This window comes from Tympanuchus pallidicinctus, unplaced genomic scaffold, assembly GCF_026119805.1.
Source record: "Tympanuchus pallidicinctus isolate F22 unplaced genomic scaffold, pur_lepc_1.0 scaffold28, whole genome shotgun sequence".
Taxonomy (NCBI): Eukaryota; Metazoa; Chordata; class Aves; order Galliformes; family Phasianidae; genus Tympanuchus; species Tympanuchus pallidicinctus.
Window position 1 is genome coordinate 2,102,738 of NW_026294745.1, and position 27,544 is coordinate 2,130,281.

Consider the following 27,544-nt stretch of genomic DNA (forward strand, 5'->3'; position numbering starts at 1 on the left):
CTCGAAGCGCTCAGCTCTCGCGAGATTTCGGTGGCGGCGCTGTGAGGGCGCGCGTGCTGCGCGGTGCGTGCAGCTGCAGCCGCCGCCTGAGGAGGAGCCGCGGCCTAAGGGGCCGCCCGGGTAACGCCACGGTGCTGCGGCCGCAGGGCTCCGCGCACCTCTCTGCCTCATTTCACCCCTCCCGCGCTCCTCATGGCACCCTTCCCCACCCCGCCTGCTGTCCCCCGGCCCCTCTGCACCCTCCCGGTCCCCGTCGGTGCCCAGCAGCCTGCCTACCCCTCGCTGCCCGGGGCCCATCGCCGCCTCTCGGGGGTTCCCTGCCCCTCTACGCCCCTCGGGCTCCCGGGTCCGTTCCCTCGGCTGTGTTGCGGCTCCTGCTGGCCCCGAGTCTTCACAGACACAGCCCTGGTGGTCCCGGGGCTCCCTGGTGCACTCAGCCCCACTGTTTTTGACAGGTTTTTTTTGTTTTTTTTTTAACTCCTTGACTACTTCTGCTCTTACAGTTACACCTCTTTTCTCTGGGCTTTGTAGTTTGGTCAGTCTTCTGGGAGTTTGTTATGTAGGGAATGATGTAAATAATACAAAACGTGAGCCCTGACTCTTTGATTTTGTAACCTGCAGGCTTGTGACATGGCCACAGATGTAGCTGAGCCTGTGGTCCCTGACTGTAGAGGAGACATAAGGAGTGGTGCCAGGTCAGATGCTGACTACCCCCTTCGGGTCCTCTACTGCGGAGGCAAGTGCTGAGGGGCAGACTGCCCACAGTTCTTACAGTGGGGTGTTAGTAAGGGCAGCCAGGCAGAAAAAGACGATTGGAGGTTTTCTTCTGGTCAGCTTTGAGTCAGATAGACCATGGTCAGGGTGACCTTTCTGATGGAGGTGCTGATGGCCTTCCGGATATGAAAGCTCTGTTAGAGGAGTGGTGCTCAGACATTTTGAGCAAAGATTTGTTCCCGCAGAAAGCTAGTAAAACCTTTAGTATAGAAAAGCCATCTGACTGTTGGTATGAGAACAAGGAATAAAGTTAAGGGAAGTAATTGATGCACTGTTTGGAATTATGCTTTACTCATATTTGTCATACGTCTGGATTTTTTGAAGGATATAATGTTGAGGTCTGTGCTTTAGATAAGTATATTATTTTGCATTGGGTTTGAATATTGTTGCAGGATTTATATTGTGAATGAGGCTGCATTGTTGGTTTGGGTGTGTTCTGTAGGATGAAGACTGCCCAAGAAGCTGCTGTTCTGATAGATTTATCTTAATGCACAGCATGAAAGCAAATGACTAAGAGAAAAATTACAATGGTATCATTGTCATCTTTTGAATCAGCATATGTTTATTACAAGATGTTGTGATGACAGAAAGCTTCAGAATAGCAGTTTAACTAGAACACTAAGGCTGTGCGTTGAGAACTCAATTGTAATTTCTTTTTTTTTTTCCCTCTTGCTCCAGTCTGTTCATTGCCAACAGAGGTGAGTTAGTTTTTTGTTGCTTCTTTCCAGTATGACTTCCACAATGATTCTTTCTGATTTTTTTCTTGCTTTCCGTTATGTCCATTCTGTGCTTTTATCTGCTGTCATCTTTAGGATGTCATGTGTCTTCCTGTGTGCTGGTGAAGCATTGGTATTTGGAGGGCTAAGGAGAAATGACCGAGCTAAATAAATAGCAAAAGGGTTTTGTTGTTTTTGTTTGTGATGTATCTTGTAATTACTTTGCCAACAGCATTTATGTGGCCTTTCTTCTCTAGTACTGTGAATACATGCCTGATGTGACTAAATGCAGACAATGGTTAGAGAAGAACTTTCCGGATGAGTTTGCAAAACTTACAGTAGGTGAGAATTTTCCTTTATTCCTGGTTAATATGTGTACTTGGACACACAAACAAATTCTTGAGCTTGCCCATTTCTCATCTCTTCCATCTGCATTGAGTCTGAAAATTAAATTATTTTCCCAAAAGTTCAGCCTGCTTTTGGATGCTGTGAAAACAAGTTTGATTACATCAGAAAAAAAAAAATCAGAAATGATGTTTGGTCCATACTGAGGTTTCTACAATGAGCACTGTGACAACATGCAGTTGCTTCCTGTCAAAGCTGATTTATCCAACTTTATGTCTTTGCAGTGCAGGCAGCGGGTTGCTGGGAGGCAGGTCATCAGTGCTATGGAACTTGATTTGAATTTCCAGTGCCAGTAATTTTTGTCTCTTTCTGAGACTACTGAAGGAGACTATTAAAGTTGTAACTGTATCTTTCATATGAAGGTCACAAGCCTAATTTGACCAATTTGACTTTAGGGAACACGCATCAGTCAGGGATGCTGCACTAGAGCAAGCTACTTAGGGGCCCAGTGAAATGTCAGTGTAGCTGATTTCTTGTTTCTTTAAGGGTGTGTGTTACACTGCTAATTTTGTTCTTTTGTTCTCTCACCATTCCTCTCTGATGTATTTAAGAAAATTCACCGAAACAGGAAGCTGGGGTTGGAGAAGGCCAAGGAACTGCAGGAGAAGAAGAAGAGAAGAAGAAGCAAAAGAGAGGCAAGGTCTAAATAGTTGCTTGTGGTATTGATTTATAAGCTCTTGGGGTCACCTTTTCCTGATCTATGGGCTTAGACTGTGGCACAGCTTCCTTGCATTTTGGTTGTTAGCTAAGCCAGTACCAAATAAATTCCTTTCAACTAGCAGCAGAGTTTGCATGGAGGCAGATGCTAACAAAGGAACTGTATAGTAGTAGCAGTAAGAGAAAGGTGAGCTGCTTCTACGTGCTCCTGTCATTGCTGTGGCACTTATTCAGAGAGTACTTATTCTCAACTTGCAATCCACTGGTGTACCTCCCAAAAGGTTTCTGCTTTGTTTAGCAGCAGTTCACAGGTTGCTTGCAGAGTAGAACAAAGAAGCTTTCCTCTCTTAATGCCTCAGACCACTACTTTTGCCTTTTTTTTCCTTCTGTCTCTCAGAATTCTCATAACAGAATTTGGTTTTACACTTCAGCTCTACTGCCTGTCTCCATTAACAGCTATATCTCTTCTGGCATAGATAGAGCTATGCACTATCTAAGAACAGATACTGTTTTATTGTTGGATTTCTCTGTTTAATTAACATAGTTTTCCCCCACAAATTAGAATACAGTGGTTATTAATACATATTTGCCTGTCTGATGTCAGTTGTGCCTGTAGTGCTTCATAAATGATGGTTTGTAGCCCACTGAGATTCATATTTTAAGCCACATGTCCCTGCAGATGTTTTATTTGTGTGCCTTGGGAACCAGTCATGTTTATCCTTGTCTGTGGGATATGTGTAGTGACAAAAGTAGCTTTAAATTCTCTAGCTTGGGTGCTTTTTTCCAGACACTTCAGAACATTTTCTTTAAATATAATGTCATGGTGTGGCATGCTGCTGATAGTTGTCAGCTTGGCTTTGGTCATAAAATAAGCGTTTAAAATATTTGTGGGTGAAAATGGAAATCCAGAAATGGAACCTCAAGTTTTGTGACAATTTAAAGTATAGTGTGAAGTATGATGGCACAATTCTGAAGAGAGGATGAAGAGAAAACAAACAAGCAGAAAATTACTGCAGGTATTGACTGAAGAAACTTTGAGAGAGAAATTTACTGTCTTAAGTTATTATTTGCCAATTTCTAGTAATGCAGAATTGAAAGTGCTGCATGTTAGGGGGGAAAAAAGCATTCACAAGAAGTGAGTCTGCTTGACATAGATTCTTTTAAGGTTTCTTGGTGAGAAAGCTCTGGAACAGGACTTTAGTTACCCTGGGGTAACTTGATGAGTGTGTACAAAGTTAGCCGAGATCATAATCTGATTTGAAGGACTCTAATGAGTGGGATTAATCTTCTGCATGCCTTACTCTGACTTATATCTACCTGATGTGTGAAGCATTCCCTCAAGTTGACCTAGAAACAGACAGTAAATAAGAAATGAAGTCATGTGCAAGTTTGGCAGTCAATTACTGTAGCTGCCTTCTGTTGGAGGTGTGGTGTTCTGAGGGGTTGGGTTTTTTCCTGCTAGCCTTTATATAGATTTGTTTTGTACTGCAATTCTGTGTTGATACTTAGAACTTCATGTGCTGTTTGACACAGCAGTCTAAGCAGGCAAGGTTTCTTAGCCTTAGTAAATAGACACAAGTAATTTTCTTTGCCTTACACAAAAGCCATAAAGATTTAAAAGTAACAGTTTGTTCCTAACTTAAGATGAGTACCAAAGAAAAATCCTTTAATGAGGGGTTAAATGTAGACCAAATGCAGTGGTTAGTGGAATGTGGGAAACACCCATCGAGGTTCTGATGTGCATTCTGAACTTTAATGCACATTTGACGTGCATATGTTGTTATTTCTTGTAACATTAACTTTGACCTGGGACCTTTCTTTTAAGAAATTAAACTAGAAGGTTCGGAATGGGAGATGACTAACATCCAAAATACTTTCTTGTTTACATACACAGACTGGGAGATAGGCTTCTTTGTTTACAGGACTGAAATGTAGCCTTACAGTCTTTAACTGTTATATCATTTAACTAATCATGTAATATATTCTGCTTTAAAGGTGGAAGAGGTCAGATAAAACAGAAAAAGAAGACTGTACCACAAAAAGTCACAATAGCTAAAATTCCTAGAGCAAAGAAAAAATATGTCACAAGAGTCTGTGGCCTTGCAACGTTTGGTGAGTTGACATTTGTTGGTGTGTTGTGTAGATTTTAGATGTGCTTGCCCTTAACCTCATCTTACCTACAGTCTTAGCTGCTTTAATGTGAGGAGAAAAGGTAACCTTTCAGATATTTCTTCTGATTGTATTACCTTGAGTGGTTTGCAGAATTTCAATGGAAATACTGAAGTCTGGACTTTAAACTACCACGGTTAAAACAGTTTTAATTGTGAGAAGATCTGCTGTCTGGACGATGACTGTTCTCCAACTGTCGGTTTTCCCACACACAGAAATCGATCTTAAGGAAGCACAAAGGTTTTTTGCTCAGAAATTTTCCTGCGGTGCCTCAGTAACAGGAGAAGATGAAATCATCATCCAGGGCGATTTCACAGATGACATTATCGATGTAATCCAGGAGAAGTGGCCTGAGGTAACCAGTGGCTTTCTCTGTAAGAGCTCTAATTTTCAGTAGTAGCCTGTGACGTTTCCAGTGATTTTCAGAGACAGATGTGATCTTGGGCAGCACAGGCTGGTGTGCAGAAGTAACCCACTGTTGCCCCCCTACCAACCTGTGAATCATTAGGTTAAGGAGTGATTGAAGTTGAATGCTGTTTCAACTGTCCAAAAAAAACGACCAGACTCCCAGAGCATGGAGTGCTGAAAGCTTCCCCACTTCACTGCACATACAGCAATGAGACATGCAAGAAGTAAATATATTTAATGTGGTGTTTTGGCTTTTTTTCTCCCCCAGGTGGATGATGATAGCATTGAAGATCTTGGAGAAGTCAAGAAGTGATGGTTGGAGACTACCTTTATTTAATTACATGGTTATAAATGGCATAGCCAAAGTGAGGCTTCTAAACCCATGGATTCTGCAGTGATGCTGTGGAGAGCCCACATCCTTGGCAATTTCACTGTTCTGTATAGGCTGCTTGGATTTTTTTGTTGTGATGTTTGCTGAAGTAAAATTGGGGTCTATCATGCCTACACATGAAGATTTAAATAAAATTCCTCTTCTTCACTGAAGATGGCTTCTGTTTTCTGAAGAGCTATTTTCATTCCTAATCTTATAGAGAAATAATAATTTAAGTAATTAAGAGTTTTCTGCTGAATTAAGTATTTAAAGCATACATCAAATGTACAGAAGCATGCACCTCTGACTTGCCAGCATAAAATCTGAGAAATGAGAGCGGGAGGAATGCTCCACAGGTCTGCTTGCAGGAAAATGTATTTTAAAAGATAGTGGTGTTTCTAACGAGCTCACTGGATCTCTGGTAGCTGTTCTGTTATAAAGCTTAGCAGGGCAGTCACTTCCATTCATCGACCTGCGGTTGGGTTCACACGTGTCGGCTCAGCATTCTTCATTTCCGAGCGTCTCTGCCGTCCCGCAGATCCCAAGCTGGCAGCCCGCGGTCTCCCGGCCGAGGCGGGATTCGAACCCTCGGTTTCCCCTCTGGGATGGGCGGCGCGGTGACGTCACTCGAGAGCATTAAAGCGTGCGGCGGTCGGGGCGGTGTGGTGCGGGATCTCCTCACAGATTTCAGAGGATATTTGTTCGTTTTAATCCGTTTTTGCAGCGTTTAACGCGTCGGAGGCCGTCGGCTGCCTGTTTGCTGCGTGCTCCGGTCAGAATCACTCCCCGACGTCCCCCGCAGCTTCCCCGGCACTGCCGCGCTCGGCTTCTCCTCAGGCAGCGCTGGCTGTGGGGTAACGCCGTGCTGCCCGCTGCAGGCAGCGCCCGCCAGCCCCGCACAGACCGCCCGGTGGGGGTGGGCTCTGTAATGCAAAAGCATTCGGACTTAAAGTCGCCTGGAGTTCACTGTCAGCAACGTCAGGCTCCTTGTATTCGCACGTGGTTTTAGCCATAACTGTACAATTGTATCTGCTCAGTTCTGCAACGAGCAAACATTACCTCCATAGCAAGAAAGCGAGGCACCTTGATGAGATAACAGCTGTGTGTGCAGAAAGGCTGCGAAGTCCCGTGAAAGGCAGATGGAGGTGAAGGTAGGGCTGCACGTGTGCCTGAGAGGACTTGTGCTGTCTGAAGGGACGTGGTGAACAAAAACATTACATAAAATGGTTTTCAAGAGGCTTACAAGCCTTCTGACCTGTGTTCGTTTGAGCTCTGTGAGGCATGCTCAGTTTTTCTGTTGCTAATAATTGCTGTGTTATCTTTCATGTTAGCTTTCCAAAAAAATTCTGTCGTCATTCCTTGTTCTGGAATTCTGCAAAATTTGGAAGCACATAATGACAATTTGTGCTGAGCATCATATAGAAATGAAGATTCTGTAGATTTGGTTTGGCATGGTTTGCTTTTAGAGGATCATTGCAGTTCTGCAATAGAAATGCTGTTTATTGCTATGCAGTGTTTTCCTAAATGCATGCAGAAATGGCCCTGTCGATTTGGAAGGCTTTGAGTGTGATTTGACTGCAAGTATATAAGAATGGTTTATTTAGAACAAACAAAGCAGCACTGGTAGGAAAAAACTGACTTCCTTTCTGTCTCCTCCAGGATGCCAGTTCCCACATAAGTAAACTGCAGCGTGTGTTGCCTGAATCTCAACAGGCTGGGAGCTTAGCAATCTCCTCCGCTTGAGCTCTCGCTGCAGTCCAAACAGCAGCAGCATTAACACGGTACTTACTGCTCATCTACAGCTGGATTGAGGTGGCTGGGAGGAGTGGTTGTGAACATGATGCTTGACCTGTGCAATGACACGATGATAAATAATGCTCCCCTCGTGCTTTGCTGTAGAACACGTTTCTACATGACTTAGTGCAAAACACTTGAATATTTCTGTTGGATTCTTTATGGCTGGCCAAGGTCATGACAGGATTTGACTTTTTCATGCATCCAAACAGATGGGAGGAAGAAGTCATTTTAGAGCAAGCTGTAGGAGGTCTGGAAGAAAGTGAACACAAGTGTGACTTTCACTCAGAACTAGTTTATTATCTGTCTGTATTTGTGGAAAGGAGGACAGTGTAGGAAAAGGTGGTACATAGAATAGTTTTCTGTGAACTTAAGCCTAACTCTCTGTGTGAATTACCATAGAATCTGTGTGGGTTAATAGTTCTGGTTTCGCTCATTACAGGATCAGAGAACGTGCCGAAGGGGGAAAAAACCTGTGTATAGCTGTCATGGCAGTGCACACAATCAATGTGAATTCTAATTGGGAGCTTCTGTTCTAAATATGTAAGCAATAGAAGTAATTTGAGAAAGTGGCATTAGTTTGTTTTCATACATATCCATATCAATTTCTGCCTTTTTTTTTTTTTTGTCATGATTTGCAATGATTGTACCACTAGAAATGAGTAAACTAATGTGTATGGTAAAGGTAGGATATGAGCTTTTGGTTTTAAATCAGGGTGCTAATGAAAAGGCTGCGTGCTGAATCCTCAGCTCTGCTTTCCTCTGAAAGGTATTACTTCACCTTATCGCCTTGGATGAACTTGACCAGAACAATGTAAGTACCAGACAAACAAAAGGAACTCTGATAACATTCAGAACCAGAAAACCTTAGTTGTGCTGGTACTGACTGAGAGAGTGTAAGGATTGTGCGCCAGCATTTGCATTCAACTGAAAGGGTATTTTGTTCCGAAGTTCATCAGCAGGATTTCATGCAGTGTGAAACACAGCAGCAGTGCAGTGTTTTTGCAAAGACTGTCTTGTGGGTTGGATTCCTGAAAAGCCCTCTGCAAAACAGAGGTTGCTTGTGGCTGTGGCCCATCCCCATCAGATGTCTGGCTCCTGCTGGCTGATTGGCACATCGCAGCTCAGCTCAACGCGCTGCCCGTCAGAGCACGATGCTGCTTTACAGCCTGACGCTGCAGTTGTGAGCTTGGAAATTAGCTTCTCCTTTGGAACGGTTGCTGTAGAAAATGAAGCACCGCAGTATTTACTGTCAGGGGTGGCTTCTGAACCACATCTGTAGGACTTTGATCTACTTTCAGAGCAGTTCTGGACAGGAACTTGCCAAGCGTGTTCTGGTTAATCTATGCAGGCTAACTAATCTCTGCTTACAGCCAGCTCTACCTGAGGCTGTTTTAAACTCCACTTCAAAACGCAGTCTATCAAAATTAACCCTTGAAATGCGATCAGTTAGAATTTGTGCCTGATGAATTCTGTGCCCTGTTTGGAGGAGGGAGGAGAAAAGCAACTTGAAAAGCGTGTTATTGCTGCCTGCCAGTTCAAATCTGGCAGCTCCATAATTTCGCATTGTCTGAGTTCTTTGATTTCCATGTTGTGTTTTTGCATTACAATACAGACAACCCAACTTGCAGAAACTCAAAACGGACGCAGTTATCTGCTTCAGAACAAGATGCTTAAGCTCCCATTCTTTTCTCAATGATGCTTTGTATGTTTGTTTCTTTGTTTTCACACTTGAATAATTTTTGTTTGCTCCCCTTTTTCTATAAATGCATTTGCAAAATGAATCGAAGTCAGTGGATTTCTGAGACGAGCCTTTCAGAATTCCAGGTGCCCTGCTCTCAATGCATTTCCAGTAAAACTCTTGTGTGTCCCATAGCAGCAAACAGATACAAAGGCAGCCAGTAATTCCTTCAGTCCAACAATTAAACTTTGTGTTCCTCATGCTCCCTGCCCAGAAAAAGCTCTGGCCAGTCACATCTTGGTGCTCCATTCCTGAGCTGCAGCCCTTGTACCTGCACACAGCTCTTTGTAATTAGAGTCCTTCTGCACATTACAGATAACACAGTCAAGGATATGAACATTGTTGTATAAGAGACTGGGAAGTGTTTTTCAGTGCCACGGCCAAGGGTTGTGTCAGCATATATTGTTCTGGGGCTCAGAGCTCCAAAAGTAGAATGTATTGAATAGAGCTGTTTCAAAAAGCAGCCTTGCCCGTAGCAGATTGTTTTTTATTTTGTATAAATCCCGGAAATTTCTCACTGTCTGATTATTTGTTCAACTGATGTGAATGGGATGCTTGCAACAGGCACCACGTTGTCTAGTTTTGTGGACAAAAGGTAACTGGATATGGTGAAAGTCCAGAAAGCCACATGAAATTGAATTAGAACTAGCGACAGCGAGGGAGAAATTAACAAAAAAGGAAATCTTCCAGTGCTACCAATGCAACCCAAGAGCATGTCTGCAAAGGGAGGTGGGTACACAGCGTGCTGCAGTGCCAAGCTGTGTGGCACTGTCTCCTTCCTCGTGGGCACACCAGGATGCTTTTGTGCCCCTCGGTCCAGTGGGAGCTGCTGCTGTGTTCACACTGCACGCCCTGCGCTGGCCGTCCCCAGTGGAGCTCTCCCCTTTGTGCCCCTGGGAGCAGTGTTAGCTTGCAGCCCTGCTCTGCTGCTGCTGCTGCAGGACGCAGTGCATTAAGTCTGGAGACGCTCGGTCTTCTTTCAGAAGAAGCTGGGTTTGCTTAGGACACGTTAATGGGGCTCTCAGAGGAAGTGGATGCTGAGCAGCCAGAATGCCCTCACTTTGCTTTAATACTCCTGTGTGGAGATCTCTCCTTTCCCTACAGAGATGGGCTTTAGGCCAAAAGAAGGTTTTGTAGATCGAAACCAGCGCTATGACTTGCATCCTGAAACCACTGATGTTTAAATGTTTCAGGAGCAATCCCCAAAATTGCTGAGCGCCGTGCTGATGCAGCACAGCGGTAAGCACATGCTTAGCCTACAGAAATAATCTCATTTGCTTCAAGTGAGAAAGAACTGATGGCACAGCCATACCCACAGCTCTCTGTAAATCCACAGCAAGATTTAGTGACCTGCAAGTCACTGGCTACTGAATAAGTCTCAGTATCTTCTCTTAATAAAGGGCACTGAATCAGCTGTGGTCAGTTCAATCATAGAAGGAGCAGGAAGAACGGATGTGTTTCATACAGAAAAGTGTTTTTTTATTGTTTTGAGGTCACTTGGTGGCAGGTGCTGTGACAAACACCAGGTGAATTGCCTGCTGGCAGCGATGCGGCCATTTCTAGCAGTTGATCATTTTTCCTTTAGAAAGATTGAGTCAGGGAGAGCTGATGAGCCACACAAAGGAGGACAGCAACAGGAAAACGGGCAGCAAAGCGTGTGCCACTGCTCGTGAGCTGTGAGTCAGGAGGTGGCCAAGGGCACAAAGATCACTCACTTGCAAAGCAAACCGGAAAGATTTTGATTCTGTAACACACGAGTGGTGTCCCTGAGGTCATCGTCCGACTGTGCTGTGCTTTGCTCACCTTCTTCTCTTTCTGTTTTCTGGTGAGTCTGCAGGGTGAAAATGTATAGGAAAAGGACATAGATGTGATTGCTTAATGTATCTTAGGGGAAACGTTCCTGTCTTTCCATGCAGATCTTTAACTTTCTGGAGGAAATGAAGACATTTCCACTACGGAATTAGTTTTGAACTTTCTTGAACAAGAAGGTCAAACAAGTAAAAACAGTGCTTTTGCTGCACTTTTCTTCACGTTTCCCATGCTGCCCAGCACACTGCTTTCCATGGATGGTTTCCTTTGGCTGTTCCCCCCAGAACCACAAGCTCAGGGCACCTCTGCCCCTGTGTTTTTGCTGGGGGTGCAGCTGAGCTCTCAGCCTATCTGCTGCCTTGAATTAATTGCAGTGAAATACAACACTTGCATCATGGTTTTTTCTTGTTAACTCTTTCACGTGTTTTTCCACTTCCTCTTTAATTGCCTCATTGCCAGCCTGCTTTTCATCCTCTGTGACTGGCCTCAAAATGAGTGGAACCGTTTTGATCACGGCTGCTGACAGCCTCTGAGCGTCACACTCTGCTTCTCTGTTCCTTTTTCAGGACACAAAGGCTATTTCCCACACGTTAATAACCTGCAGAGAACATTTCCAGGCTCCGTCCCCACAGTTTGATGCTGTGGGCATGGCAGAAGGTCTCCCAGGAGCAGTCCTTGGTGGTGGCACAGAGCTCACCTGCAGCCACCCCACTGCCATCACCAAGCTAAACCAGGACAGCAGAGCCTGGAGACATTCATGCGGGCTGTGCTTTCTGCTTTAAGTTGCTCGGTGGCACCCGTGACCCCCTGTGAATTCACAGTGGCGTTTGGACGGGGGTGGAAGACTGAGCTCAGGTGCTGCCCTGGGTTCACATTGCTGCATTTGGGGCCGCGTTTGTGCCCGCAGAAGGCAGAACTCCTCCTGGCTCTGCTCAGAGCTGCTTCTGGCACGTGGGGGGCTTTGCAGCTGGGAGGAGCGGATCGTCGGGGTTAATTTATTCTGTCATTAAGTGACTTACAACCCACGTGTGCGCGGAAACTCCAGCTGCGTCGAGCTGCGCCGCCTGATTTCTGGAAGCATTACAAACCCTCCAGGGAATCACTTTGCTATTGTGCCCTCCTCTTGGGTTATTGTTAAAGAAAACAAAGCTGCCGTTCAGCTCACTGCGGGGTGGGCGCGCTGCTGCCAGCGAAGGCCGACAGGAGCGGGCAGCCCACAGGAGCCGCGGGTCCCTCCGCTGCCGCGGGCGGATGCAGCCGTCCCGAACCTGCAGGGACGGGCGCTGACACCGGGGGGCGCTGCGGCGCGCGGCCGGGAGGAGCTGCGGGCGGCGCCGGAGCGCTCGGTGCCCGGTGTGCGCGGTGCGTGCTGCGCCGTGTGCGCTGCGCAGCCATGAACAGCATCAAGAGCGTTCCCGCACGGGTGCTGAGCCGGCGGGCCGGACACAGCCTGGAGGCGGAGAGGGAGCAGTTCGATAAGAACCAGGTGAGGGGGGCGGCAGGGGTGTCCCAGGGTCCCGGCGGCGGCGTTCGTCCCCTGGGAGCGGCCCGAGCCGTGGGGCAGCGCCTCCGGGAGCTCCGCGTGGGGCCTTCCCCGGGGACGGAGCGCCAGGAGGCCGTTTCCCCGCTGGCCCCACCGGTGGGAATGCTTAGGGAGAGTCGTACGGCGGTGTCAACGGGAGCGCGGCCAAAACCCCGCTGTGTGCCGCATGTCCGCCCCGGGCTGGGAGCCGTCCCGCAGCCGTCGGGGATGCCCGACGCAAAGGCGCCGTTCTCTCGAGGGACGGCCGTGCTGCCCCTCTCGCGTCCTCCGCCGCTCAGCTGCGCATTGCCGGTACTCGGCCCGGTTGTCCTGTGGCACCGCCGATCCCTCCCCGTCCCGTCGGCTGCTGCGGTCCCGCAGAGCTCCGTCCGAGGGCCGGTGACCGTTCGGGGCAGTGCGGTCGCGGTGTCGGGTGGGAAGTGGCAACGTTGGGTTTGGGGAGCAGCACGAATAAACCTGCAATTCCGGTTCCTTCGGGACGCGTCTCCTCCAGCCGTCCCGCCGGGCAGCGCCGAGAAGTTACCGCGGTGCGGAGAGCGCTGCCCCGGGCGGGAGCGTCCCGTGTCCCCTCCGTTCTTCCTTCCCTCCCTTCTGGCTTTGCCCCACTGTGCCCGAAGAGCGAGAGTTGCGTTATAGAGACACGGGGTCCTGAAAGAGGTTCGTCCTCTGCAGAACCTTCCCGGCGTTGCTGTGTGGTATCGTTCCGCCCTCCGGTGCTCGCAGGTAGCGTGAGGTTTGACCTGAGCCATCTTATGTCTGCGATGGGATTTGCTCAGGATGCTTTTTGGGGTCACACTGCATCGGTGTCAGCATTTGCCTTGGAGGTGAGACCCTGCTGTCCTCTCCGGGTGCTCGCTCTGCAGTGCCATTGGAGGCAAAACTTTTGGTTTTGGTGCCCAACTTTTGCTTTTCTTGACTACATCTGCCAGAAGGGTTAGGGTTGTGTCTGCTGGAAGGTTAAGACCCAACACGCTGGGCATCCCCCAGGAATACGGCACGTGTGAATGCTGAGCGGTCCTGTTCTGGTCCACGTGTGGAGTCCTCAGAACAGGAGAGACCCGGACTTGCTGGAGAGCGTCTGGAGCAAGGCCCCAAAAATGATGTCAGGGATGGAGCACCTCCTGGGGATGCTGGGGCCGGGGGGAACCGTGGGTGGAGAAGATCATGCTGTAATTAAAGCGGCTTGGAAAGAAGGGGTGGATGTAACCTGCACTCCTTCCTTTGGATGCTTTGATCCCTGTTTAGTCACCGGCTCGGTACGCTGGGGCTGTGAGTAAGGTGCTGAGGGCTGCACCCATGGTGGTTTTGTAACCCGCAGGTTTCAGGGTCTGACCCGCAGCCATCAGCACTGGGGTGGTGCTGGGGAAACTGCAGCTGCATGAAGGTTTCAGCTTGGCTCTTGGCGCTCGCCACCAGGGTGTTCCCATCTCTGACCCGTTTTTATGGGGGATCCTCTTGACTCAGGGCTTGGAGCCAGCCCCAGGATCCTGGCATCGCTTTGGTATCAGTGGGACTCACGTTGGATGTGATGTCTCCCATCATGGATGTAAAGTGGCTCAGATCAAACCTCACCACTTAAACACCCCTTAGGAAGGCACGCTCTGGAGCTCCCAGGCTGCATTTTGGCTGGGCAGGTTCATGGGCAATAAGCTCAGTGAAATCCCAATGGGCATCACAGGTTTTGGGGCAGGTTCCAGCCCATGATGCCGAGCAGTGAGGATGTGGAATGGGGTTTGCTTTGTCCCTGCCCCATGGGGCTCCTCCTGGTGCTTTGGGATGAGCTCTCTGTCACTCCCGTGCCCAGCAGATGGCTCAGCCCTACTGCCCTCCTGCCGGTGCCTTTTTCCAGGCACTTGAGTCTCATTAACCTTCGAGTTAAGAGGATTAAGCCAAGTCGCCGGCTTAACTCTGCTGCTGCTATACTGACCCACATGGCAGGTTAACGCCAGGGCTTCCCCGAGTGCAGAAGCAAAATCGCTGCCTGCAGCCACACAGCCTCCTTGAGGATGCACAGCCATGGGGGGCACCAGCACCTCTATTGTCACTCCTTGTGCTGAGAAGCGGGGACATGAACTGAGCCTGTACCCGATCCTGGGGCTGCTCACCCCAAAACAGTGCTGGGGATGGGGATCCTCGTGTGGGACCAGCTCTATATGGCAAGTTCCTGCTCCTGGCTGACAGTCAGTGGCACAGTGCTGCACTGGCTTCCTCCCTCCCTGGTGACACAAAGCCGGTGCCATGCATGCTGCTTGGAGCTTGGGCTCAATGAGGTTTTACAGCCTGTGTGCAGGGAGGGACCATGTTTTTCTTCCGGCACGAGCGCCGGCAGCCTGGCTGTTTCCTGCCATTCTGGCCTGCTGGTTTTTGCTGTGCAAACGGCCTCACGGCTGTGGGCACTGCCCCAGTTCTTGTGCAAAGGTGAAGTAGCGAAGGGAAGTCCTCGTGGTCTCAGCAGCTCAAATTTAGAGCTGGAGAAAGCGACTGGGGCCTATTTTTGGAATAAAACCTTCATTTGATTAGGGCGTGATTCAATGCGCTGGTATGCAGGTAATCCTCTTGATATAGCTACTCCTCTGTGAACTGCACTGCTCTGGTTTGTGGCATCATGGCTGCTGCTCCCTCCATGCTTGGGGGCCGTTTTCCCTTTCCCTGCTTGCTGTTCTCACGCAGGGCCGCCTTCAAAGCTGTGGAAAAACACCCAGTTCAAAGGCTCCTTGTGATTGCACAAACAACCCAGGAATGTGGCATCGCGCTGTGTGTTGCTGCTGGCAGGGTGCGTTGCTGAGCTCAGGCTGCAAAGTGCCACTTGTTCTGTGGGACAGTGGAAGACATCTGTGGCTTTGAGGGCAGCCTGGCCCCGGCTGCTTTGTTCTGCATCAAAAAGCCTAATACTGCAGTCTAATACTACATTTGACAAATGGAAAATTCAGAATATTTTCCAAAAGCCCCCGAACGCTTGGGTTGCTCCCAGCTGGCAGAGCTGGGATGAGGGGGAGGTGGGTCCCAAGGGTTGTAGCACTGCTGACACCGCTCTCCTCCTCCCGCAGGCCATCAGCATCAGCAAAGCCATCAACACACAGGAGGCGCCGGTGAAGGAGAAGCATGCACGCCGTATCCTTTCCCTCTGCCATCTGGGTGGTGCAGGAGCTCCATCCTCACCTACAGGGGAGATCTTGGGGTTGCAGGGCTGGGGAAAGATGGGTTTTTCCATGGGGTTGGCCTTGACTGATGGAAAGGGATCATTCTGGGGACGCACCACGAGAAGGGCGCCTTCACCTTTTGGTCCTACGCCATCGGGCTGCCCCTGCCCAGCAGCTCCATCCTCAGCTGGAAGTTCTGCCATGTCCTGCACAAAGTCCTGCGTGACGGCCACCCCAATGTGAGTGTCCCCTCCCAGAGGCTCTGCCCCTTCTGTGAGCTTGTAGATGACACCAAGTTGGTAGGAAGTATCAATGTGCCTGAGGGTAGGAAGGCCCTACAGAGGGATCTGCATAGACTGAATCAATGGGCTGAGGCCAATGGGATGAGCTTCAACAAAACCAGGGAGGTGGTGGGGTCACCGTCCCTGGAGGTGTTTAAGAACCATGGAGATGTGGGACGTGGGCACTGGGCATGGCGGGATGGCGCCGTGGTTGGACTTTCTGATCCTAGAAATCTTTTCCAATCTTCGTGATGTTGTGATTCATAAATCAGCCTGTTATCTCACTACTTCAGAACCTCCCTCTGCACAGCCCCCCCCTGGGGCTGACCAGTCCCCTCGAGCTTTGCTGTAGCGGTGCAGGGGGCTGAGTCCCTGTTGCCCTTTTGTGCCCCCAGGTCCTGCAGGACTGCCAGCGGTACCGCAGCAACATCCGTGAGGTGGGAGACCTGTGGGTAAGCAGATGGGAGGAGCAGAGGTTGGTGCCGTGCTGGAGGTGGGGCTTCCTGGGTGAAGGGCTTTGAGTTGGGTGTTGAGCCCTAAGCATCATATGCACGGGGGAAGCTTGCAACCACCTGAAATAACCCACAAGAAGGGGCAGTGGGAGAGGGGAGAGCTGCAGGGCTGGTGTAGGTTGACCAACACCCACGGGATGGATGCATCCACTGCTTGCCACCGCACCGGGCATTTTTGGCATCACTGGGTTCAATTTATTTCCCCTGTGTCTCCTGCAGGGCCACTTGCACGACCGCTACGGGCAGCTGGTGAGCATCTACACACGGCTGCTCCTCACCAAGATCTCCTTCCATGCCAAGGTGAGACCCCGTGCTGCATCTGCACCGCTGAGAGCTGTTGCAGGAGCAATTAGCAGCAGCCGCTGTTCTGTTTTCCTTTGGCACAGCACCCCGAGTTCCCCGCAGGCCTTGAGGTCTCAGATGAGGTCCTAGAAAAGACAGCAGGCACAGACGTGAATAACATGTGAGTGTCCTCATGGGATGGGGTAAAAGATCTTGACGTGGGGAAAAGCATCCAGAAGCAGCGGAGTCCCACAGGGGCACCTGCAAGCAGTGATCTGTAGCACTGATGTGTGTGCAGCTCAGTGATGGTGTTGGTTTTTGGCAGCTTCCAGCTGACAGTGGAGCTCTTCGACTACCTGGACTGTGAGCTGAAGCTGTCAGAATCAGGTGAGGAGTGGCAGCAGCTCCTTCCCAGCTGCCCCAGGGCTCTTGAGCAATAGTTTCATTCTTTGGTCAGGAAGAGAGTTTGTCTGCATCCTTCCTCCTCCTCCTCCTTGGTTAAGGCATGGAGATTTTTGCTCTGTAGAAGTGGTTGTAGGAAAATATTTAAGAAGTGTGGCTATTTATAGTGCACCTGAGCCATGCAGGGCGTGTGATGCTGCTATGAAATGCCTTTTCATTCCTTTTCAGTGCATTACCCAAATCTTTTCCACCCACTGGAGGAGAGGATGGGGGCTGTGCTACTGTATAAATATTCATTGCATCTCTGGCAGCAGCCCCTGCCCGTGTTTGCTTCTCTTGCCTCATTCTCCAAGAATTTTTCAATGGCTTAAAAATGTGCCATTCCTTCCCCTTCACCGTCAGTCAGAGCACAGAGCTGCCCAGGGGAACTGGGTGTAGGGGAGGGGCCGTGTCCCAGCTCCGTGTGCCATCCACGTCTCCTCCTGACCCAGTTGTACAGGAACTGATATTCAGAAGTACTTGAAAGCTGAGCAGGGAAGGAGTCAGCCGATGCGCTGGCTGGATGTCTGCCCGGGGAAGGGATCTGTTTCTGTGCTGGGCAGGTGAGGCTGGGGTGATTCTGTCCCAGCTCTTTGCAGGATTAATAGGACCAGAGCAAAACCTCTTGCTTTTCCTGCTTGCATCGTGTGCTGGCAGCCATGCTGCCCACGCATCATTCCAGGTTACACACCTCCTGTTTGGGGTTGGGGTGCGCATGGCAGAGCTGAGCACCCTTGCTTGCAATGCTACCAAGGTCCCTTCAGGTGTTTCGCTTGCACAGAGTGGGGTTGTTCCCAGCTCAGCACAATGGATGGTGTTTGGCAAAGCCACGTCTGTCCTGGTTAATGATCAAGCCAGTTTGACTGCGGCCAGACGGCTCTGCAAACACGTCCCTGGCATTCACTGCTCTCTCCTCTCCAGTTTTCCGGCAGCTCAACACCTCCATGGCAGTGTCACAGATGTCAGCGGTGCAGTGCCGCCTGGCACCCCTCATCCAGGTCATCCAGGACTGCAGCCACCTCTACCACTACGCCGTCAAGCTCATGTTCAAGCTGCACTCCTGTGAGTCCCCAGTCACTGCAGTACATGGGGATGCCCTGCTCCCAGCCTGGTCCTGGCTTGAGTCTGGAGGGATGTGGGTGCATGGGGATAAATTTGGGGCTGAGTTTGCAGCCTGGATCCATCCTTGCTGTCCCCATTGCCACAGGTCTACCGGCTGACACGCTGCAGGGCCACCGAGACCGCTTCCACGAGCAGTTCCGCAGGTACCCGGGGCTGATGCAGGGCAGGGAGACCCTCTCCATCTCCTCTGCCTCCTCTTTGAGCCATTTTTCTTTTCTCCCCCTCTCCAGCCTCAAAAACTTCTTTAAGAAGGCCTCTGACATGCTGTATTTCAAGCGGCTCATCCAGATCCCCCGGCTGCCTGAGGTGTGTGATGCTTTGAAAACCCGTGGCTTCGGGATGTGTGTGGGGTCTGCTCACAGCCAGGAGGTCTGGTGGTGCTGCAGAGGGGCTCCAAAACCCGTAGGGATGTCACTGTGATGCTCCTGTCCCCACAGAGCCCCCCAAACTTCTTGCGGGCTTCGGCACTGGCGGAGCATGTGAAGCCGGTGGTCGTCATCCCTGAGGAGGCCCCTGAAGACGAGGAGCCAGAGAACCTCATTGAGATCAGCACAGCCTCCACCACAGAGCCACAGGTGGGGGGGATACTGGCATGGGATGGGGACATGGTAGGGAGGAGGCCTGCAGCGGGAGCGAGAACTCATCCTGGCACCTTCCCCTCCCCAGGTCACCTCAGATATTTTTGAGCAAACCTTCGGGCCGCCCAACGGCATTCGGGATGACAGGTAAGGGGGGATGGTGGAGGGGGAAGGGATGGGCATGGTATGGTGCCAGCCTGCTGTCTGCAGGGACGCACAGATTGAGAGCCTGACAAGGGAGGTGGACACACTCCGTGCTGAGATGGAGAAGATCAAGCTGGAGGTAAGGCCGTGGTACTATGCTGTAGGGCTGTATGGTGGAAATCCTAATGGGACGCAATGGGATTGGGGCATGCAGGCCTGGTGTACCATTTTGGGCCCTTTCCCATTGCCAGCACCTAGCTTTTGAGGAAGGGTGTGGACATGTGAGACTCATCCCTTTGGGATCCAGCTGCCAAGGGGAGGCCTTTGGGGCGTCTCACAGCTGCTGTGCCCAAATCACAACCTGAGGGGGATTTTTGGGGGGTTGCCCGCAGGCACAGCGCTACATCACACAGCTCAAGGCGCAGGTGAACAGCCTGGAGGGAGAAGTGGAGGAGCAGCGCAAGCAGAAGCAGAAGGCTCTGGTGGACAACGAGCAGCTCCGGGATGAGCTGGAGAGGCTGCAGCAGGCAAAGCAGGACAGCGAGCGGTCCCTGCGGCTCTGCGCCGAGGCAGAAAGTACGTGCTTGGTGCACTGGCCACACAAAGGCCTGGTGACCATGTGAAAGTCCAGTGGCCATGGGAGTGCCCAGCGTTGGGCACTGATGTGTTCTCATCCTGTGCAGAGAAAGCCAGTGCCACTGAGATCCGCTACACGAAGCTGAAGGAGAAGCACAGTGAGCTCATCAATACTCACGCTGAGCTCCTGAGGAAGGTAGGACTTCACAGGGCACAGGTGATCTCTTCGTCCCCTCATCACTGTGCTCAACCTCGCATTGATCCATCCTCCTGCACCCCGAGCCCCTCAGCATCCTCACATCAATGTCTGTCAGTATTTTGGGTGCATCTGGGCAGGAGGAGGGAGGGTGGGGTGCCATTGTGCTGGGGGCTCAGCAGGATGGCAGAGAGGTGAGCCCGTGTCCCCGCGCAGAACGCCGACACAGCCAAGCAGCTGACGGTGACGCAGCAGAGCCAGGAGGAGGTGGCACGTGTCAAGGAGCAGCTGGCGTTTCAGGTTGAGCAGGTCAAGCGGGAAGCGGAGCTGAAGGTGAGCCCACGGGGGGAGGGGGGTGGTGGCAATCCCAACTGTGAGACCCCGAGATCCCTGCAAACCAAGTCTGGGCTCGTGCTTGCTGACCTTGGGTTGGATGATGGGTTGCAGCTGGAGGACCAGAGCGTGCAGATGGAGCAGCTGCGGCAGGAGCTGGAGGCGCGGCGGGATGAGCTGGACCAGGCCCAGCGCTCGCTTGGCCACGCCAAGCAGGTACTTGCTACAGCTGGGGGCACAAACCTGCTGAGCCCACTGCTGAGCTGCTGGGGTCCCTGCAGGCAGGTGCAGCCCATTGGTGTCAGCAGCTGAGCGTGTTCTGGGCTGGCTCTGGGTAACTGTGGGGTGGCGGTCAGTGGGTGATGGGGGTTTCTGGCCCCACTGGCAGGCAGGCACAGAGCTCAGCGCCCAGCTGGAGACCCTGCAGGCTGAGAAGGAGCAGCTGAGGCGGTCGATGAGTGAGAAGGAGTGCGAGCTGCTCTCAGTGCACAGCCTCGTTCAGGAGAAGGAGCTGCAGCTGAGCCAGGAGGCTGACAAGGCCTCCAAGGAGATCTGCGAGCTGCAGGGCAGGCTGCTGGAGAAGGTACAGGGCCGTGTCCCTTGTGTTTAGGGGGGATGCTGAGCACTCCAGCAGCGTGCCCACGCCTCCTTTTCCTGTCCCACAGTGCAATCAGGAGCAGAGCCTACAGCAGAAGCTGCTGGATGAGCAGTTCAGTATCCTGCAGGAGACAGTACAGGAAGCTGAGGGCATCCTCCGTGATGCAGTGGCCAAGCTGGATGACCCACTGCACGTCCGCTGTACCAGCTCCCCAGGTATGCCCTGCAGCCCCTCTGCCCCCAGACTGATAATGTTGTATCTCCATTTCCTGCACACATCTCCCACAAGTGATAAACTCTGGATTCAGCATTGTTTTGTTGTAACAGTACAAATTTTGGTGTTGCTCCGTGGCTGGAGCCTTGAGGACTTGAAATGCTGCCATTCGGTGGCATTTCATGGAGATAGCTCTTGTGCTTATTTGGATGCTTGTCAGCCTGACCCTGCTAATGTTGGGATATAAGGAAGAAACTCTTCCTAATGAGGGTGGGGAGGCTCTGGCACTGTCTTCCTAGAGAAGCTGTGGATGCCCCATCCCTGGAGGTGTTCAGACATTGGCTTGGATGAGGTTTAAAGCACCTTGATCTAGTGGAAGGTCTCACTACCCATTGCAGGACAGTCGAAACTAGATGATCTTTTAAGGGTCCCTTCCAACCCAAACCATTCTATGATCCTAATGAAGAGAAATTTGTTGCAGATTACTTGCTCAGCCGGGCAGAGGCAGCGCTGGAGTCCACAGACGCCCTGGAAAGCGGGCACGCGCAGTACGTGGCCTCCATGGCAGGTACCTGGGGCTTGGAACTCACAACATTGCTGGAACCTTGCTGTCATTTTCACGTATCCAGCAGCCCTCGGAGGTTCTGGGGCTGTGCAGTACCCATGGGGAGGGGGGAGCACATGGACTGGAGTTGGTGTGTCCCCATGAGTTCATGTATGGAGCCACCTGCAAGCTGGGGAGGGGTCACTACCGAGCTGTTGGGTGCCTTTGTGGGGTGGCAGTGCCCTGGGCTCTCTGTGCCTGAATGCGTCCCCCTGACAGATGCTGCAGCACTGGTGGGTGCCTTGGCCCTCTTTGCTCACCTGACAGCCGACACCATCGTGAATGGCAGTGCTACATCCCACCTGGCTCCCACTGACCACGCTGACCGTGAGTGATCACAGCAGGGACTGGAGGGGGTTGTTCTCAGTTTTGGGACTGGACATGGGCCAGGCCTTCCATTGGGTTCTCAGGCTCTGTTCCTTGTGGTACAACTTCTTGGGTTAAGAGTGTTCCTTTGCTTCTTGGGCACCATTTGGTCGTCTTCTGCAAGATATTTGTGGATGTCTCATCACTGGAGACATTCAAGGCCAGGTTGGATGGAGCCCTGGGCAGCCTGATCTGGTGGACGACAACCAGCCCATAGCAAGGGTTAGAGCTTGATGATCTTTAAGATTACCTCCAACTTACACTATTTTATGGTGTACAATAGCTCCACAGCTGGAGGAGGGTGACAGGGCTGGGACGTGGGACAGCAGAGACATGGGGCCCATTGCTGACCTGTTCTCTCTTCAGGGCTGACAGAGACGTGCCGGGACTGCGGGCAGCGCAGCCTGGACTACCTGGGCAAGCTGAAGGACAAGCAGACATTGGGATGTGCTGAGCTGGGGGATGTGCGACAGGCGCTGAGGGGCGTCCTGGGGCTGGCCCAGGTAGGGGATGGGGTTTGCTGTGCTCTGTGGGGCTGGTGGGGTGGGTGGCCTCTTAGGGATTTCCTAAGGGAAGAATCAAAGCAGGTGATTTAAGGCAGGAGGGTCTTTCCAATAACATGCTGTGAATTTGGATGCTGTCAGCTATCTGGAGCCCTGCCACGTTAGCTGTGCCAGAACTATAGCTGCTGTTGAGTTTTGGTTTGGGACATTTTCTCCCTGAGGTCCCTGTGCTGTGTTTGCTGCCGGGTGGTGACACGTATGCCTCTGCCCTTGCTGTCTTGCAACTATGTTTGTATAGGGGGAAAAAACTAGCCAAATTCCTTTTTGGGTGTTTATTCGTTATGAATACTTTCTTCTCTCCTCTGCTGAAAACCTCCTGCCTGTTGCTGCCTCCTCTGTCAGGAGCTGAGGCCGAAAAGCTTGGACATCAAGCAGGAGGAACTGGGGGACATGGTTGAGAAGGAGATGGCTTCTACCTCTGCGGCAATTGAAGACGCTGTCAGACGAATAGAGGTGAGGACAAAGCCATGGAATGGGCCCTTAGGGCAGCAAACCTCTAATTTTCCCCCAGTTCCTCCTCCCTTGCTGCAGCTTTGTGTCCCACCTCCCTTTTCCCATGTCCCAACAGGACATGATGAGCCGGGCCAGGAACGAAAGCTCCGGCATCAAACTTGAAGTGAATGAGCGGTGAGTGCTGGGGTTCCCATTTGGGTGGCCCATTGGTCCTGCAGCAAGGTGCTGCTCCAAAGCCCCACATGCACTCTGGAGCTTCATCTTCATGATGCTCGGCATTTCCTTTGGAGAGCGGGTCTTTGTAGTGTGCATTGAAGCCAAAAATTTTGGTGGCTTCTTCATGAGCTGCTTAAAAGTAACCTTCAGGCAGGCTGGGTTCTGGAAGATCCAGCTAAGTCCAAAGAGGGCTCTCTTGAGTGCTCAATGGAATGCTCAATGCTTTTTCTTGTTTCCCTACAGGATTCTGAACTCCTGCACAGACTTAATGAAGGTCAGTGCTGCAAGAGCTGAGCTTCTCCTCAGGGACCAGAAACCATGCAAAAATGTCACTTAAAACCACTGGCAAAATCAGTCCTTCTGTATAAAATCCCCATCCACCACCTAAACTTGTTCTTCTTCATTCCAGGCTATTAGGCTTCTTGTAATGACGTCAACAAACTTACAGAAGGAGATTGTGGAGAGTGGTCGGGTGAGTCCTCCCTTGCATTCATCCCTGTGCACTGATGTGAAATACAGAATTTTCCACAATTTGTAGGGAAAAAAAAAAAAAAGCTGAATTTTGCACTTTCCCATGTTGATGACATATTTGCAGTCCTGCTGCCTGGAGTGGGGGTGCTGAGCACAGTGCGCTTTGCAGACCTTGTTATTGCGTTGTCCACTGAAAGATGATGACCCAAAGGTGGCTGTTACACACAGCCTAAATTTGGAGCCCCAAACTTGTGGTGTTTGGGTTTAAGCAAGCCAGTAAGAGTATCCTGAAGGGCACAGAAGTGCTGCTAGTCCCTGGACTTACGAGTTGATGGTAGGGTATTCTGTATTGTTAGATGTGGGATTTTAAATGGATTTTTTTAATATGATGTACAGATTTTTATATGACTCCATCAAATCATGGAGTTGTTTGAGTTGGAAAGGGCCCATAAAGGTCATCTAGTCCAACTCCCCTGCAACAAACATCTACAGCTCGATTGTGGATTTATTATATGCATATATATATGGAAAGAAGTTAAAGTAAGCTATAATATTGTCATAACAACAGGGGGCAGCAACAACTCAGGAGTTTTATGCCAAGAACTCTCGCTGGACCGAAGGGCTGATCTCTGCCTCCAAGGCCGTGGGCTGGGGAGCCACACAGCTTGTGTACGTACCACAGCACTGCATGCAGACAGTGCTGGGCTGGGGATGGTTGGGGTCAGGACTGTGTGAGTGTGGAAAGTGTGGGGTTTGTTTGGCTAGATGTCCGAATGCCATTGAATGACAAATCAATGCTGATTCAGTCAGTGCTGATTTCTAAGGGTGTGGTGGGATGCACATCACCCACTTGTAGTGCATCTGTAATGCAATCTCCCTTCCAACTGCAGGGAGTCGGCAGACAGAGTTGTCTTGCAGACAGGCAAATATGAAGAGCTGATTGTCTGCTCCCATGAAATCGCTGCCAGCACGGCCCAGCTGGTGGCTGCCTCCAAGGTGAGCATCCTGTGGGTTCAGCCCTTCTGTTCCCATGGTTGATGGCTGATGAGTGATGAGCTCTGGTCCTTGCCACCTTCCCGTTTGCGGGATGCATAAGGGTTTCAGCAAGCAGAGGGATGCAGGGTTGGAGGGAGGAGGGCTGAGGCTCCTTTTGATCCAGATGATGTTAAAAGGAAAAGCATTGAAAAAAAATAATTCTGCCTGCACCCATGCTGCTTGTTCATACATCCCTGGCTCACATAAGAGCAGAGGTGGTTTGGTGTCCCCAGGCTGAAGGAGGTTGCCTTGTCCCTGATGGGCTCCACAAATCCATCCCTCCTTTTTACATCCACCTGCAGTGATGTGTCCCTGCTCTCAGGGATTGTCCACTCTGGTGGCATCAGCCAGCCTCATGTTGGGGACCTGCAGCTGTCAGAGTTCTCGTTGCAGGTGAAAGCAGAGAAGAGCAGCAGGAACTTGGGCAAGCTGCAGGAGTGCTCCCGCAACGTCAACGAGATGGCAGCCAATGTGGTGGCTTCCACCAGGTCGGGGCAGGAGCAGATTGAGGATAAAGGTCAGGTTTGGTAGAGCAGAAAGAAGTGGGGGGGGGGGGCAGGAAAAACCAAAACCCTCTATTTTCCTTAATGACTTGGCAAATGCTCCCTGCTTCTCTCCACAGACACCATGGACTTTTCAGGCATGTCCCTCATCAAGCTGAAGAAGGAAGAAATGGAGACGCAGGTAAAGAAAGCCTCATAGAATCATTAAGAGCTGTAAGATCATGGAGCCCAGCTGCAGCCCGCCCACCATCTCCCTCAGTGCCTCTTGTCCCTGAGGCAGACCAGGGACGTGGGGACCCAGGTGGGCTCTTGTGGTTCAGGTGAAGGTGCTGGAGCTGGAGAAGCGCCTGGAAGGCGAGCGGGTGCGCCTGGGCGAGCTGAGGAAACAGCACTACGCCTTGGCTGGGCCCTACGATGCCACGGAGGATGGGGAGGCACGGCCAGCACCAGCCCCCAGGAGAGGCATCCTCAAAAAGCCGGCCCTCGCCCAGAAGCCCGGCCCCATCCCAGGGCCAGGCGGGGAGGTAGGGGCTGCAGGGTGGGAGCACAGAGCTGGGGCCGCGGCTGTGCCTCAGGAGCCATGAGCCGTGTCCCCTCTCATTGCAGGCCGAGCGAGACGCCAGCCTGCACCGGGCACACGCCGTCAACTTCTAGCAGGACGGAGGGGGCCAGGCCTGCGCCATCAGAGCTCTTACGTCTGTGTTTTAAACAGATCGCCTTGCCTCTGGCGTGCCTTCATGCGTGGGGGTCTCCTCCTCACCCAGCCTGAGAAACTGGAATTATTATTTTTCTTCTTTTTTTTTTCCAGCCAAAAACTTATTTTGTTTCTTTTTTTCCCATCAGCTCCTCTCCATGGAGCAGCTGGGCTCTCAGGCCCCACGGGCTGCCAGCCCTGCACTTCGTTTGGTTTAATTTAATGTAGGACTTATTTGGGTTGATTTATTTTATTTTATCAGCACTAGACGCCTTCAGTAAATGTAGCTCTCCTGTACTGCTCAGACCCTTTTGAAGAAGTGAGGTGTTTTTGAAGTAGGAAACTGTTGGGCTTTTCTTGCACCTGTATTTTTTTTTTTTTTAACTTCCCCTTCAGGAATATTTTGACCTCGTTTTGGTGTGGGATCAGCTCTCAGCTTTAGAAGAGGGGAACGTCTCTTTTACTGGGCTTTCAGAAGGGAGAAAGCAGTTCCTGGCACACACTGGCAATAAGGATACAAGCATCTTTTTATTTCCTTTTCTATTTTTTATTACTACAGCAACACCAGAGGAGCAGTTGCATTATGTTTTATATTCAAGATAATTAGCAGAATTAAATCTAAATGTGGCCTGCAGGAGCTCAGGTCCATTACATGTGGTGAATTCTGCAGCAATAAGGAAACCAATGTGAGGAGACGTGGGGGCACAGGAAACACAGCTGGCTTATCTTCTCTTCGAACTGCTACTGGATGTAGATTATTAAAGCAGCAATATTTAAACTGTGTGCAGTGCTCTGTCAGCAGCAGGGTTGGCACTAACAGCCAGTTAACTGGGGAGAGCGGGTCGCTGCTGGGAGCCAAGGGTGAGTGGAATTGTGGCATCACAGGGGTTTGAAAAGACTGCTAGGAGCACCAACCCCCATCCCTCAGTGCCACATCCCTATGGCTCTTGAGCACCCCCAGGGATGGTGGCCCCACCAACTGGTCATCCCCACACCTGGAAATACTAACTAATACACATCTCTACACAGAAGGATGCCTGAGAGAAGATGAGCACAGTGAGCAAGGTAGGAGGAGGGTCCTTCAATAATAATAATATACAGAATCAACATTTCTATCCCGTTCTTTGCAACACTGTCTTACAATCATGATTAAGGCAAGCTAAATTAAAACCAACAAAAGCCCCTACAGCTCAGTTCATGTGATTAACAAAAGGCTGTAAAGCTGTTGGTTACAATTACGAGTTGCTCTATCTAAAGAAAGAAGCAGTTCCAAGGCATTTTGTTATTTATTTTCGGCCCTATCAGCCTCCTGGTGAGTCAGGCCTTCCCAGTTCTGCACCACAAACCACATTATGGGGTTATGAGCAGCCATTGGGTGCCACACACACAGCAGCTCAGCACTGCTTGGTTTCGTTTCTGAAACCTCTGCCCACAAGGAAATGCTTCCTGCAGCAGTTTCTTCTCTATTTATAGGTGGTGATAAAGGTGTGTTTGCTGAGAGGCTGATGTCATGCTGACCTCTCATGGTAGTACATTTCATCATGGAAATATTGATTAGCCAAGAATGCAAAGTTCTTAAAATTTCAGGCCCATCAGTCTAGCTGTAGCTCCATTTAGAGGTTAAAGAACTCAAAGTATGGTAAAAGGACTTCAAAAGTGCTGAAGGTGAGTGGGATTTTGATCAGTGCTGCTGGTTCATTCTTACTGAAAGCAATACTTAGGCTGCACTTAAAGTAACCCATGCAGGCACATAAAGCCTCAGAGAATAACAGTAAAACCAAGCCCCAAAGGTCACTTAGAGCATCACCTATGTTCTAAAGTAATTTCCTATCAAATT

General features: G+C 50.6%; 2 protein-coding genes and 1 long non-coding RNA gene across 7 annotated transcripts; 2 read left to right on the top strand and 1 right to left on the bottom strand.

The window, feature by feature from the left end:
- Positions 1 to 2: 2 nt before the first annotated feature.
- Positions 3 to 5,672, top strand: DENR (density regulated re-initiation and release factor). 3 transcript variants are annotated; one of them, XM_052691300.1, is made up of 8 exons: positions 3 to 120; positions 622 to 736; positions 1,453 to 1,472; positions 1,748 to 1,832; positions 2,447 to 2,530; positions 4,548 to 4,664; positions 4,937 to 5,076; positions 5,398 to 5,672. In XM_052691300.1, exons 2-8 carry the CDS (start codon positions 631 to 633, stop codon positions 5,440 to 5,442), a joined length of 597 nt encoding a protein of 198 aa, XP_052547260.1. In that variant the 5' UTR covers positions 3 to 120; positions 622 to 630; the 3' UTR covers positions 5,443 to 5,672. The 3 variants fall into 3 exon arrangements, with proteins under 3 accessions (XP_052547260.1, XP_052547261.1, XP_052547262.1); XM_052691301.1 differs by having other exon boundaries at positions 113 to 131; XM_052691302.1 differs by lacking the exon at positions 3 to 120 and adding an exon at positions 302 to 455.
- A 4,444-nt stretch (positions 5,673 to 10,116) lies between these two features.
- LOC128084686 (uncharacterized) lies at positions 10,117 to 12,076 on the bottom strand. Its single transcript, XR_008208645.1, has 3 exons — positions 11,863 to 12,076; positions 10,750 to 10,865; positions 10,117 to 10,613 (listed from the first exon to the last, which is right to left on the bottom strand). It is a non-coding gene; the product is annotated as an uncharacterized LOC128084686 (long non-coding RNA).
- Positions 12,077 to 12,211: 135 nt separating this feature from the next.
- Positions 12,212 to 26,485, top strand: HIP1R (huntingtin interacting protein 1 related). 3 transcript variants are annotated; one of them, XM_052691046.1, is made up of 32 exons: positions 12,212 to 12,329; positions 15,434 to 15,497; positions 15,623 to 15,765; positions 16,203 to 16,259; positions 16,539 to 16,619; positions 16,706 to 16,782; positions 16,927 to 16,988; positions 17,964 to 18,104; positions 18,250 to 18,307; positions 18,395 to 18,470; positions 18,602 to 18,739; positions 18,831 to 18,889; positions 18,953 to 19,025; positions 19,279 to 19,462; positions 19,570 to 19,658; positions 19,875 to 19,991; positions 20,106 to 20,207; positions 20,380 to 20,574; positions 20,657 to 20,804; positions 21,284 to 21,370; positions 21,626 to 21,733; positions 22,139 to 22,275; positions 22,678 to 22,788; positions 22,904 to 22,962; positions 23,248 to 23,278; positions 23,414 to 23,476; positions 24,044 to 24,144; positions 24,366 to 24,471; positions 24,904 to 25,027; positions 25,133 to 25,194; positions 25,334 to 25,537; positions 25,620 to 26,485. In XM_052691046.1, exons 1-32 carry the CDS (start codon positions 12,237 to 12,239, stop codon positions 25,665 to 25,667), a joined length of 3,198 nt encoding a protein of 1,065 aa, XP_052547006.1. In that variant the 5' UTR covers positions 12,212 to 12,236; the 3' UTR covers positions 25,668 to 26,485. The 3 variants fall into 3 exon arrangements, with proteins under 3 accessions (XP_052547006.1, XP_052547005.1, XP_052547007.1); XM_052691045.1 differs by having other exon boundaries at positions 25,334 to 26,485; XM_052691047.1 differs by lacking the exons at positions 22,904 to 22,962; positions 23,248 to 23,278; positions 23,414 to 23,476; ... (4 more) ...; positions 25,334 to 25,537; positions 25,620 to 26,485 and having other exon boundaries at positions 21,626 to 21,737.
- The last annotated feature ends 1,059 nt before the right edge of the window (positions 26,486 to 27,544 follow it).

Coding starts and splice junctions, on each gene's coding strand:
- HIP1R (XM_052691045.1), top strand. CDS start 12,237: ATGAACAGCATCAAGAGCGTTCCCGCACGGGTGCTGAGCCGGCGGGCC. Junction 15,766..16,202: donor TGCGTGACGGCCACCCCAAT/GTGAGTGTCCCC, acceptor TTGTGCCCCCAG/GTCCTGCAGGACTGCCAGCG. Junction 18,308..18,394: donor TTCCACGAGCAGTTCCGCAG/GTACCCGGGGCT, acceptor CCCCCTCTCCAG/CCTCAAAAACTTCTTTAAGA.
- DENR (XM_052691300.1), top strand. CDS start 631: ATGGCCACAGATGTAGCTGAGCCTGTGGTCCCTGACTGTAGAGGAGAC. Junction 1,833..2,446: donor GTTTGCAAAACTTACAGTAG/GTGAGAATTTTC, acceptor GATGTATTTAAG/AAAATTCACCGAAACAGGAA. Junction 5,077..5,397: donor TCCAGGAGAAGTGGCCTGAG/GTAACCAGTGGC, acceptor TTTCTCCCCCAG/GTGGATGATGATAGCATTGA.